This window comes from Heterocephalus glaber, unplaced genomic scaffold, assembly GCF_053883595.1.
Source record: "Heterocephalus glaber isolate CG9 unplaced genomic scaffold, H.glaber_assembly_v1.0 deba00000594, whole genome shotgun sequence".
Classification (NCBI taxonomy): Eukaryota; Metazoa; Chordata; class Mammalia; order Rodentia; family Bathyergidae; genus Heterocephalus; species Heterocephalus glaber.
In genome coordinates this window covers 16,384,194-16,397,453 of record NW_028258151.1, presented here as the reverse complement: position 1 = coordinate 16,397,453, position 13,260 = coordinate 16,384,194, and the positions used below count along the sequence as shown (strand labels likewise).

Sequence of the window (13,260 nt, the reverse complement as noted above, 5' to 3'; positions counted from 1 at the left end):
CTCCTGAGCCTCCTGCGCCTCCTGCCCCTCCCCCGACACTGTCGGACCTGTTTGTCTGGAGCTGCCTCTGTCTCCTCTGGCCAGGGCCAGGTGTGCTCTCGCTCACTTGTTTCAGGTGCTCAGACATCCTGTAACTATTTTCCCCACTCCTTGAAACCCAGCATCCTTGAATCTCCACACCGGAGAGACTGCAGCATCTTGGAACCCTTAGCACAGGTTCTGAGGAGGGACAGACACTTGCTGCCCTGCCTGGCTCAGGGGAGCATGGACTCTGGGCCTTGGGCTGTGTAGAAGGCAGCAGGAACCATGAGTGGGAATGGAGTAGGTAGGGTGCATGGGAACGGCCTGAATGGGGCCAGCGAATTTTACTATGAGGCCGTGGAAGGGTCTCAGAACCCTGGGGGCCTCCTGCTCTCACCAGCTGCCTTCATCAACCCTGCTCAGTATGCCAGTGTGCTGGAAGGACGTTTCAAACAGCTTCAAGGTGAGTCTCCAGCAGAGGGGATCCTGAAGTTCCGAGAGAGGGTTCTGGGCAGAAGCTGCTGGGGCCCAGAAGCCAGAGCTGAACACTTTCTATGACTCAGATGTTTGTGTTGTGAGACAACGTGATGGGACTTAGAGAGAATTGTTACAAGTAGCCAGAAAATCTAGGGACATGGATAGAATCAGGAAAGGTTTGGATTTACAGGAAGGGACATTATGGGACAGTTTGAGGAGGTGTGGCCTTGAGGTAACCCTGTGAGTACAAAGGTAATGAGAATGGCAGGATCTTGTGGGCCACCGTCAGCACCTAGCAGCCTCACCAGCAGCTCACTGTGGGGTTTAACAATGCTCACCTAGTTAGACAAGACGGAGTCAGGAGCCAGGAGCCGGGACCTAGAGTGTGTCTGTGTTTCCTTGGGCTTCTAACTGGGTGTCTGCAGGTGTGTGAGGGGAAGTGTATGGAAAATAGGGACAACGTGCAAAGGAGAGGTTTGTGCACACAGGTCAGATAGATGTCTGAACAGGCATGTTCATCCTGGCACAAATATTTAAATGTATTTCTGGCAGTCATTGTGTTCCATGCTGTGTGTGTATGTGTATGCACTGTGGGCGTCTTATGACGTTACCTGTTGGTGCTTGGCTTTAACCATTTTTCCAGCTGCCCCTATTTCCACATCTTCCCCTTTATTTTATCTGTGTGCCAGCATGGCCTCATTCCAGTGTGCCTGGTATCTGGGTAATCCCTGATGACCCAGACATCCCTAGCTCAGGCAGGGCCTGTGGATGCTGAAAGGAGACCAGGGCCACCCTTGTTCCACAGGTGCTTGGAACATCTCACCCAGTCATCAGGACCCCAGGTGTGGTGCAGGCACAGGGGTGAGAAAGACAGGAATAGACATGGGTGTGTTGCTTTTTTATGGTTGAGATGCCCAGGAATGTGAGATTAAGGGATGAGTCTTTTCAGTTTCTGAGATACTGGTACTGAGATGGAAACAGAAGTGACTATTCACACTGGGCTACTTGTGCTGGGTCCCCAGATTGGGCTTTCTGAGGGTGCTGCAGAAATCCTGGCCACCAGAGCAACTACCAGCTGCTTGAGCCTTTTCCTTTGCTTTGCCATTTACAGAAGTTTTCATTTTTATTTTTCAATGGAACCTAACAGCATGCCCTCCTCCAGAGCTACCCCTGTGAACCAGGCAGTAGGACTTTTCCTTTCTCTTTATGAGATTGACACCTGACTCTGCCTGTCCCCACTCTTGTTCCTTGGGTCCCCCGATTTGCAAAATCTTGTTCTCTTTTTAGTTTGGGGATATTGGTGTCCTGGGACTGGATTCCCTGGAGCTAACTGAATGACCTTCCCAGAGGTAGGGTGGCCCAACCTTTCCTTCCAAGGACAGTGAGCTGACTCAGAGGACTGCACCCTTTCCACTGTTAAATTTATTTTCTTGATGACCGTTTGGAAGAGCCACTGCTATAATTTCAGGCCACACTCAACCCTTTGTCCACAGTTGAAAGAGGATGAGAAGAGGCCTTTACCACAGCAACTCAATAGGGAGCCATGTTATACCAGGCACCAACTAGGTGTCTCATGTCCAAGATCTCATTTAATTTCTTACCTTGACCTATTGAAGTAGAAAATAATATGTCTGTTTTGCAGATGGGGAAATTGAGGCTGTGATGGATGGAATAACCTACTCAGGGTTTCATATGTTACATAGAGTAACATTGAGTTCAACCCCAGACCCTCCCTGGAAAGTTTTCTCATTCTTCCTTCTGAAAGCCTATTTTCTGTCTTTTCTTTTTTTGTTCTTTTCTTTGCTTATAAGCTCATTCCAGTTTCTTCATTTTCCAACTATTTAAGTTCTTGACTTCCCTCTCAGCCATCTTCCTTCCCCGCCTCCTCCCCATACCTCACTTCTGATCTCTGAGAAACACACACACACATACACCCCAACTGGTGTTGAGAAGCAGGCATTCTGTACTTGAAGGATGGAAATGACCCCATGTTGCTACCACAGATGAGCGAGAAGCAGTACAGAAAAAAACCTTCACCAAGTGGGTGAACTCCCATCTGGCCCGGGTGACGTGCCGAGTGGGAGACCTGTACAGCGACCTCCGGGATGGACGAAACTTGCTGCGGCTCTTGGAGGTGCTCTCAGGAGAGATGCTGGTAAGCTGCAGTCATGGGGGCACAAGGGGAGCCTCAGAAACTGGCCAAAGGGGAGATGCTGCAGGAAGGACCCTAGGGAAAATCATGACAGGGCAGAGCAGAACTTGGTGGTCCCCTCTGCCCAGAAGATGGTCTCATTCTGAGAGGCTTTGCTGTGTGGATTACATAGGAGCCTTGCTTCACAGAGACAGAAACAGTGGCCCCATTGAAAACATTTCTTTCCCACCTACCCTGGGTGCAATTAATTCCCTTGGGAATCTTAATCTGCCCAAGCTGCATCTGTAACCTCAGCTTCAGCTCTGTGACCTTTGGCCTGGCCCTGGGTTTGTCCCTGTGTTCCTGAGGGAGGTCATGGGAAAGTGTACACAGTAGGGTGCTGGGAAGGCTGGGATAAAAAAGGAGACTCATGGTCTCTTGCCACCATATCCCCTGCTCTTCAACAGCCAAAACCCACAAAGGGCCGCATGCGGATCCACTGCTTAGAGAATGTGGACAAGGCACTGCAGTTCCTAAAGGAGCAAAAAGTTCACTTGGAAAACATGGGCTCCCATGACATTGTGGACGGGAATCACCGCCTGACCCTTGGGCTGGTCTGGACCATCATCCTTCGATTCCAGGTATCCTCGTACACTGTCACTCTGGGTATGGGCCATTTACCCCTATGACAGCAATCTAAAGAGCCCTTTCTTGATATTTTTCCAAGTGTCTCTGATAACACCAAGAGTCCCCGACCAGGGAGTGAGGGCTGTGCTTGCTTCCTTCTTAGATCCAAGACATCAGTGTGGAGACAGAAGACAACAAGGAAAAGAAGTCAGCCAAGGACGCCCTGCTGCTCTGGTGCCAGATGAAGACTGCAGGGTGAGGAGGACCTGGGCAGAGGGTGGGCCACTCCCAGGCTGTGCAGTAGAGGAAGGGTGAGCTCCAGGATCATGACCTGGGACTGTCCTTGCATCCCAGACCAGGCTCTGTACCACTTACCATTTTTCTGGGTCTCTGTTTACAGATATCCCAATGTCAATGTGCACAACTTCACCACTAGTTGGAGAGACGGATTGGCCTTCAATGCTATCGTGCATAAACACCGGTGAGAAGTCTGGGATAGCGGGCACATGGGCTAATGACCAGGGGACACAAACACACAGGCCAAGAGATGAGATAAGAACAGAGGAACTGGAATGTAAGGGTGCCACACAGGGAGCTTGTGACAGGAAGCAGAGGTGGGTATGTGGTGGGTATGGAGTGCTCTCTTCCAAACAAAATTGAGTCAGAGACTTAGAGGTAAAGATGGGAGTGGATTTACCTTTCCTCTTTAGGATCTCATGTGCTTCTGTCTCCTACTCCTCTACCCCAGGCCAGACTTGTTGGATTTTGAGTCCTTGAAGAAGTGTAATGCACATTACAATCTGCAAAATGCGTTCAATCTGGCTGAAAAGGAGCTGGGCCTAACCAAGCTGCTGGATCCTGAAGGTGGGACACAGCTCTGTAAAATAGGTTGTAGAGCAGGGACAGAAGCAAACTGGGAGTAGCCAGGGGCTGGGGAAAGGGATGACTAGGAGTAGCTGCCAAAAAGTACTAGGTTTCTGGGGAGAAGCGGATGAAAACATTCTGGAATAAGATAGTGGTGATGGTTGTGCAACCTTGTGAATATACTGAAAAACACTGACTATGTGTATCTCAGAAGAATAGGTTTCATGGTATGAATTTTTAAAAATCTATGGAAAGAACAGGAGCCTATAGTAGAAAGAGCTTGGGACTCTGAGTTCTATTCTAGCCCAGCATAGAGAAGTTCTCTGACTTAGAGCTAGTCATTTAGCCTCTCTGTGGTTCAGTTTCCTCATCTCTTACACTAAGGAAGGATCCCCTTCCTTACACTAAAATTCTAGAATTCTGAATTAAGCTATATCCAGGCAGGGTGGCACATGTCTGTAATTCCAGAGTCTTGGGAGGCTGAGGCAGGAGGATGAGGCAGGAGGATCATAAGTTGGAATCTAGCCTAGGCTACATGGTGAGGTCCTATTTCAGTTAGCAATAATCGAACCTTGGATAAACCTCATTGGCTGCGATACTGCCACTGCACAAAGCTTGGTGAGGTCCTATTTCAAAATAAAATTTTTTAAAGGGATAGGAATATAGCTTAGTGGTAAATTGTTTGCCTAGCATAGGATCAATCCACCAGTACCACCAAAAAGAAATAAAAATCTTGAGGTCTCACCAAGAACTGGCCCATGGTCAGCAGCTGCCTTCACTGACTGGCTCCTGTGCTTCTGATAGTATCACCAATGAGGTCAGTAACGGCAGCTTAGCTCTTACTTTGTGCCTGGCACTTCATGCTTTAGTAAATTGATTTTTTTTTTTTGGTAAGGGGATCAAACTCGGGTCCTTGCACTTGCAAGGCAGATGGATGCTTTAATTGAAACCTCAAAATACCCTTTTGAAATCAGTGCCCTTAATATCCTCAGTTTATGGTAGAAAAGATGGGACCTATAAAAGTTAAGCAACTTACCCAAGGTCATACAGCTGGTGGAGCTGAAGTTTGAGTTTGGGCAGCCTGGCTTCGGAGCTGATTTCCTCAAAAGCTTTTGACAGAGCAGGGAGCACTCTGTGTACAGCCAGAAAAGGGGAAGAGAGAGGGGTCAAGAGCAAGCCTATTGGAAGAGCTCCTTCTTAACCTTGCTGGCAGGTTTGATCTTGGTCACTTTATCTTTGTTTTCCATCCCACATGTAGCCCTATTTCCTGTGCCCTTTCAGTCCAGAATGACACATCAGCTATCTAGAGACAGAAATAAGTTGAATGAGTAGCTCCTTGGAGAGCATTTGAAAAGCATAACTAAGGTGTGGAGCATTGAAGTAAAGTGAAGTGTTTGAAACATCTGAGATGACTTCCATAGCTCCTGCTACCTGGGTGTCTTTGGAAGTGATCCAAGGGGCTTCTAGGCTTATAGTCTCACCTGTGGATAGGAAAAAATCTGGCCTAATTAAGAGAATGAGGAGGGCCAGGGATTTAGCTCAGTGGCACTGCACCTGCCTTGTAAGTGTAAGGTCCTGAGTTCAATCCCCAGTACCAAAAAAAAAAAAAGAGAGAGAGAGAGTGAGGGATCTCAGGTCATCATCCACCTAGATCATGTGGTGGGAGCTGTTTTGGCTCAAGGGTTGCTCACATCCTTGGGTAGGCCCATGACTAAGCTTTGGGACTAAGGTTGGAAACAGCCGTGACCTTGTCCTAAGATGGTGCCAAGAGCTGCCTCTGTCCCTACAGTGCTGCATCCTGGGTTCAGAAGGCTTAGTTTGTACTAAGATCCCTGAATCTGTTGACCACTTGGAATCTTTCCAGCCTATAAGTCCATGATCCATCCCCAGATGGGCTTGTTGTTTCTTTTCTTGCTGTCTTCCTCCAAATAACTAATTTTAGTGTCCACAAAGCACACTAAGTAAAAGCCTTCTGGGCTTTGGGATTTGTGCTCTACTTAGAGGGCCAGTTCCATGTCTAGGAGAAAGGAGGATATAATGATGAGCTTTTTTCATGCCCATTTTAAATGGCATGAGTTGTCATTTTATTCTGCAGGAAGCTGGAGAAGATGTCAGCCTTGGAGAGCTGGGAGGGCCCCAGACATAGGGTGATTCAGACTTTGGCCCTACTTCCTGGATGTAGGTTTCTGATGTCTGCCTGACCCAAATTGTCCTTTTTCTCAGATGTGAATGTGGACCAACCAGATGAGAAATCAATCATTACCTATGTGGCTACCTACTACCACTACTTCTCCAAGATGAAGGCCCTGGCTGTGGAAGGCAAAAGAATTGGCAAGGTATCTCCCACCGTGAAATGGTAGGCAGAATGGCCAGAGGAGGCCTAGCCCAGGGGTCTTACTTCCTAAAGCAGGGGCAGGGTAGAGCTGTATATTCACGGGCTAGGGAACTCTGGAGGCAAGACTCCCACATCTCTTCTCCTGTCATGCAGGTGCTGGACCATGCCATGGAGGCAGAGCGCCTGGTGGAGAAGTATGAGTCCCTGGCCTCTGAACTGCTGCAGTGGATCGAGCAAATGATTGTCACCCTCAATGATCGGCAGCTGGCCAATTCCCTGAGTGGGGTCCAGAACCAGCTACAGTCCTTCAATTCGTACCGCACTGTGGAGAAGCCGCCCAAGTAGGTGCCCTAGGCCCCACTTTGCCAGGGCATGACTGTCTGCAGTTGTGCTCACATGAGAGGAAGCCTCCATCAGGGCAGCCTTTTGGGAGGGACATTTGGCAATACATAAATCCAGCAGAGGCTCATTTCCCAGCTCCAATGCCAGAAGTATTTAAACAGCAAGGTTGTTTCAAAATAGATTTTTCTTTTTCTTTCTTTTTTTTTGGTACCGGGGATTGAACTCGGGTCCTTGCGCCTGCACAGCAGGTGGTGAAACCACTGGGCTAAATCCCCAGCCCTTCAAAATAGATTTTTAAAAAATGATTAGCCATTTTAAAAAATTATGCCTTCCTGGCAAGTGTGGTGGTACATGCCTGCAGTCCCAGCACTCAGGAGGCTGAAGCAGAAGGATTTTAGATTGAAGTGAGTTCGAGGGTAGCCTGAACAACGTAGTGAGACCCTGTCTCAGGAAAAACAACAGCTGGGCCAGGGATTTAGCTCGGTGGTTCCACTGCCTGCCTCACAAGCACAAGGACCTGAGTTCGATCCCCGGTACCAAAAAAAAAAGAGCGAAACAACAGCAATGACAAAATTATGCCTTGGAAATGATTGCAGTGTTGAGTCAGTTTGATCCATCAGATAAGATTACTGGTTGGGCTGAGCATGTTGGTGCATGCCTATAATCCCAGCTACTCAGGAGGCTGAGTCAGGAGAATCATAAATTCAAGGCCAACCTGAGCAACTGAATGAGACCTAGTCTCAAAATACAAAATATAAAGGGCCTGACAGGCAGGTCACAGCCAGCAACATGAGTGTGACTGATAACATGAGCATGCAGAAGTTCTTGCCATTTATATATTTTAGCAATTCACTGTTTCCATATGTAGAATTACTATTAGGCATTCTGTATGGCACATGCTAAAATGTGTGTGCCTTTTTTAAATCATCAAGATCTTTTGGAGTTAATGTGTCAGCTCCCAAACTAATATTATTCCAGAAAACCACTGTTCTCATAAAGACCAGGGAATGATTTGAGGAGTGCCCTTTGCCTAGAAAGTCCTTTTCTGGGGATTAAAGATACAGCTTTGAGCATGTTCACCAACATGATCTTTGTAAAAGAAAAATAAGTCATGGGGCAACTAGTGAAAATAGTACCAGAGGGCTGGGGATTTAGCTCAGTGGTTCTGGTGCCTGCCTCCCAAGCACAAGGTCCCGAGTTCGATCCCCGGTACCAAAAAAAGAAAAAAAAAGAAAAAGAAAATAGTACCAGAGAAATACATTTATTTACATGGAAAGATTTTCATGAAAAATAACTGGAGAGGTAGGCTGCCAGAGTTCTCTGTGAGCTGTCATGAACAAAGTGCTAAGGGTCCAGGTTCAAAGTACCTGAATTCAAATCCTGGCTCTGCTACTTAGCAGTTGTGACAATTGAGCAATTTATTTAGCCTTCTGGGTCTCAGTTTTTTCATTTGGAGGATGGGGATAATAAGAGAATCTAGACAAGAGTGAGTAGCAAATGGGTTAATGCATACAAAATGCTGAGAGCTGGCCCAGCTCACAGTGAGTGAGTCCTTGATCATGTTAGCCATGGTTGCACTAGGATTCCATTTGTGTGAAACAAAAACTAACACTTTTGTGCAAAAGGGTAACAACGGTGCTTATTGTTTCTGTGTGGCTTTTGGTTGCTTTAAAATGATGTCTTCTGGTTTGCCAGCATTTTCTGGCATTAACACAAAGAGCCTGCAATGCTTTTGTAAGAAAAGCAACACAGGACACTCCATGTTGTAGAGTTGATCTCCCTCCCAGCCTTCACCTCTTACTCTGACTGGGCCCTACCTCAGGTTCACCGAGAAAGGGAACTTGGAGGTGCTGCTCTTCACCATCCAGAGCAAGCTGCGGGCCAACAACCAGAAGGTCTACACACCGCGTGAGGGCCGGCTCATCTCTGACATCAACAAGGTCTGTGTCCTTCCCTGTGTCACACAAATGGCCATCTGCCATACCCATGGCTTCTTGACCTACACCAAGCACTACTTCCTTAATTCAATATTTCATCTCACTCCCCCCAGCTCCACATGTGACTCTGGTATCTTCTGAATGCATGCCACTCCTGTTCCTTTTTCTTTCTCTCCATACAGAGCCACATCAGGAAATTATACCCTAATTCATTATCTTGTTCAATACGTCATTAACTCACTATCTACTTTTATTTTGTATTTTTCACAAACAGCATTAGAAGATTAATAAAAGTAAAATCAGGTTCACCCACAGTCTTGCCACTGCAAACAAATCAGTTTCCATTGATTTCCCTCTACCCCTGTCCAGAATTGTCCTGTGGCCTCACAGCATATCCAGAACCTTCCTGACTTGCATCCATACACAGGCAGGTGCCTCCCTCATGGTGTTCCACAGCCGCACTAGACCAAGCTTCTGTTGACTCCCCTGAGCCCTAGCCCCAATGACCTCCCTGCCCTGACCACTCACACTAACCCTGTGCCTACCATGCAGGCCTGGGAGCGGCTGGAGAAAGCCGAGCATGAGCGTGAGCTGGCCCTGCGCACAGAGCTGATCCGCCAAGAGAAGCTAGAGCAGCTGGCTGCCCGTTTCGACCGAAAAGCTGCCATGCGGGAGACCTGGCTCAGTGAGAACCAGCGCCTTGTGTCCCAAGTAGGACATGGTGGCAGGGGGTGGGGGTTCAGAGACACCCAGGCTGGTGGGGAGAAGTAGGAGAGAGCAAGGCGGGGGAGCAAGGAGCCCTGCAGTGCAGGGAAGTGATGAAACAGGAAACCCAGCATGCAGGTAGAAAGACCAAGAAACCCAGGAGCCAGCAGGCAAAGGCTTGAGCTGGAAAAAAGATAGTGAGAAGAGATGGGATGGGATGGGGAGGAAACTAACAGTTGCCTTGTGGAGTTGGTATCTCGCCACTGGAGCACAGATGAGGAGAGCAGAGGCACTATACTTTGGTTCCCAAACTTCTCTCTGCCCTCTGCCCTAGGACAACTTTGGGCTAGAGCTTGCAGCAGTTGAGGCAGCAGTGCGGAAGCATGAAGCCATTGAAACGGACATCGTGGCCTACAGTGGCCGGGTGCAGGCAGTGGATGCTGTGGCTGCAGAGCTGGCTGCAGAGCGCTACCATGACATCAAGCGCATCTCAGCACGCCAGCACAATGTGGCGCGGCTCTGGGACTTCCTTCGGCAGATGGTAGCTGCCCGGCGGGAGCGGCTGCTTCTCAACCTGGAGCTGCAGAAGGTGTTCCAGGACCTGCTGTACCTCATGGACTGGATGGGAGAGATGAAGGTACTAGGGGTGCCCCAGGAAGGCTGATGGCCAGGAGTCATGGAGTGTGACTGTGGTATTGCCTCTGCCCACCCAGCCTATCTTTGTAAATAAAGCATGTGCCAGTGCTGGGGTCTTGTCCCCGGTTCTGAAGAACAAAGCAGACAGGTCCCTGTCTATGTGGAACTCATAGTGTGGTGGGAAGAACTGGTGATAAAACTCAGAGACACACTAAGAGGTAGTCATAAAACCTCTCAGGACCCTGGAACAGGGTGGTTGGGTGAGGCTTCTCTAAGAAAATGCTATTGGATCTAAGACCCAAGTCTAGGAACTGACACGGAGGGTCAGAGGAAAGAAGGTTCTGAGCAGAAGAGACAGCTAAGTTAAGGTCCTCAGCCATACAAGTGTGATGGATTAGAATGAGAAGGAAGGCCAGTGGGCTGTGTGAGGAGAGGGTATCCATGGGATCAAATAGGGAGGGAGCGACCAATTCACTTAGGGCCTTATGGCCTAGTCAACGAGTTTGGATTTAATTCAAAGTAACACGGAGGATTTAAAGTGATTAGAAGCTGGACACGGTGGTACATGCCAGTAATCCCAGCTACTTGGGTAGCTGAAGCAGGAGGATCACAAGTTCAAGGCCAGCCTGAATTTGTGAAACTCTGTCTCAAAATTTAAAAAATTGGGCCAGGGTTTTAGTGACACCATGCCTGCATCAAAAATGCAAGGTCCTGAGTTTGATGCCCAATACTGGAAAAAAAAAATTTTGAAGGTTGGGGATGCAGTTCAGTGGGAGAGCACTTGTCCAGCATGCACAAGGGGGTTCAATTCCAAGTGCTACCAAAATAAAAAAAAATAGTGATTAGAAGACTTTGAGACAGAGAAAGATGTGCTTATGCCATACATTTTATTTTTTGTTGTTGTTGTTGGGGGTTTTTTGTTTGTTTGTTTGTTTGTTTGTTTTGGTACCAGGGATCGAACTCAGGTCATTGCGCCTGTGCAGCAGGTGGTAAAACCACTGAGCTAAATCCCCGGCCCATGCCATACATTTTAAAAGGGTCCTTTGGGCTACAATGTGAAGAAGGCCCGTGGGCAGCCAGAGTGAGAGCAGAAAGACCAGCTAGTCTATTGCAGTCTCTAACAAGTGGGCAGAAGGGTAAGTCTAGGAGAGCTATTGAAGGTTGCTGGGTGTTAGAGGCAGAGCTGTGATGGTAGGAGGATGTCATTGGTTTTGGAGCTGAGAAGATGAGTCACAGCAAAGATTCTAGGAGCAGGATTCAGCAAGAAAGCTGTTCCATGGGAAGGAAGTTGAGGATAAGGAATGGAGTGACAGGACAGAACTAGTGTGACCCAGTGTGTGTGGGTGAGCAGGTATGCAACAACTGGAGCCATCTAAAGAGGTTGGAAGGAAGACAAAGCAAGATTGGCTTGTGTAGCTGGCTAAGAGTGAAAGAGGCAGCTCTCAGAATGGCTGGCATGCTGCATGTGCCTGGCAGGGCCGGCTGCAGTCCCAGGACCTGGGCAAGCACCTCGCCGGTGTGGAGGACCTGCTACAGCTGCATGAGTTGGTGGAGGCAGATATCACCGTGCAGGCTGAGCGGGTGCGGGCTGTCAGTGCTTCTGCCCTGCGCTTCTGTGAGCCAGGGAAAGGTGAGAACCTGGGGAGGCCCTGGAAATGGAGGGATGGGGAAGGGAAACATTAAGATCTGGAGCAGATGTCTAGGGAAACCTGGGAGAGCTGATGGGTGGATGATAAGTGACAGAGATAGAGCTGGGAGGGAGGCTTACCAGGGTTAGACGGGGGTGGGGCAGGATTTGTAGCCAGGGCAGGGGATTTGTAGAGCTCTCAACCTCTGACTTTTGCAGAGTACAGACCATGCGACCCACAGCTGGTATCGGAGCGGGTGGCTACCCTAGAGCGGAGCTATGAGGCCCTGTGTGAGTTGGCAGCTGCTAGGCGGGCTTGCCTGGAGGAGTCACGGCGCCTCTGGAGGTTCCTCTGGGAGGTGGGCGAGGCTGAGGCCTGGGTACGGGAGCAGCAGCACCTCCTGGCCTCTGCTGAGACAGGCCGGGACCTGACTGGTGTCCTCCGCCTGCTCAACAAGCACACAGCCCTGCGGGATGAGATGAGCGGCCGGCTGGGGCCCCTGAAGCTCACCCTCGAGCAGGGCCAGCAGCTGGTTGCTGAGGGCCACCCTGGAGCTAGCCAGGCCTCTGCCCATGCAGCCGAGCTCCAGGCCCAGTGGGAGCGGCTGGAGGCCTTGGCAGAGGAGCGTGCCCAGCAGCTAACGCAGGCTGCCAGCCTCTACCAGTTCCAGGCAGATGCAAATGATATGGAGGCCTGGTTGGTGGATGCTCTGCGCCTAGTGTCCAGCCCTGAGCTCGGGCATGATGAGTTCTCTACACAAGCCCTGGCCCGGCAGCACCGGGCCCTGGAGGAGGAGATCCGAGGCCACCGGCCCACACTGGATGCCTTGAGGGAGCAGGCTGCAGCTCTGCCTTCTGCATTGAGCCACACACCAGAGGTGCAGGGCAGAGTGCCCACTCTGGAGCGGCACTATGAGGAACTACAGACCCGGGCAGGTGAGCGTGCGCAGGCCCTGGAGGCAGCGCTGGCGCTCTACACCATGCTCAGTGAGGCCGGGGCCTGCGGGCTCTGGGTGGAGGAGAAGGAGCAATGGCTGAACGGGCTGGCTCTGCCTGAGCGCCTGGAGGACCTGGAGGTGGTACAACAAAGGTAGGACTTGCAGCTCTCATGGGGATGGATGGCCTGTAAGCTAGGAACTGGGGTATGGGGTGGCGGGTCCCCCCATAAATGCCTGCTACCTCTCTCTGTGCCTTAGCTGCCTCCCTTAGGTTTTAATGGTCATCTGTGTTTAGTTTTAATGAAAATGTTAGACATTTCATAACAAACCCCTATATACGCATCACCAGATTCCATCATTGTTAGTATCTTGCTTTTTTTTCCTTTCCATGACAATGATCCCCAACATTATCCTTTTGCTCTTACTTTCTTTTTTTTGGTACTGGGGATCAAATTCGGGTCCTTGCACTTGTGCAGCAGGCAGCAAAACCACTGAGCTAAATCCCCAGCCCCTGCTCCTACTTTCTTCAGGATCCATCTTTTAGAAAAGATAAGAATGCATTTTTATGTACCATATATTACTTCTTAATTGTGTATGGACTTAAAATAGCTGAGTCTTTG

At 49.4% G+C, this 13,260-nt stretch overlaps 1 protein-coding gene and 1 pseudogene across 7 annotated transcripts in view; one reads left to right on the top strand and one right to left on the bottom strand.

The window, feature by feature from the left end:
* Nucleotides 1–13,260, top strand: part of Sptbn2 (spectrin beta, non-erythrocytic 2) — a 40,117-nt gene that overhangs the window by 9,692 nt on the left and 17,165 nt on the right. For 5 of the 7 annotated variants that reach the window (XM_087204988.1, XM_004852275.4, XM_021264516.2 and 2 more), the window contains exons 3-14: nt 2,502–2,653; nt 3,097–3,270; nt 3,420–3,511; nt 3,657–3,737; nt 4,005–4,120; nt 6,344–6,456; nt 6,609–6,796; nt 8,620–8,737; nt 9,287–9,445; nt 9,774–10,076; nt 11,552–11,705; nt 11,922–12,792. In XM_087204988.1, the coding sequence (XP_087061114.1) occupies nt 2,502–2,653; nt 3,097–3,270; nt 3,420–3,511; nt 3,657–3,737; nt 4,005–4,120; nt 6,344–6,456; nt 6,609–6,796; nt 8,620–8,737; nt 9,287–9,445; nt 9,774–10,076; nt 11,552–11,705; nt 11,922–12,792 (2,521 nt within the window). Of the gene's footprint in view, nt 1–9; nt 485–2,501; nt 2,654–3,096; nt 3,271–3,419; nt 3,512–3,656; nt 3,738–4,004; nt 4,121–6,343; nt 6,457–6,608; nt 6,797–8,619; nt 8,738–9,286; nt 9,446–9,773; nt 10,077–11,551; nt 11,706–11,921; nt 12,793–13,260 lie in introns of those variants that run through there. The other 2 variants (XM_004852274.4, XM_004852277.4) reach the window with 2 other exon arrangements.
* On the bottom strand, nt 4,668–4,736 carry LOC147829517 (U4 spliceosomal RNA; annotated as a pseudogene).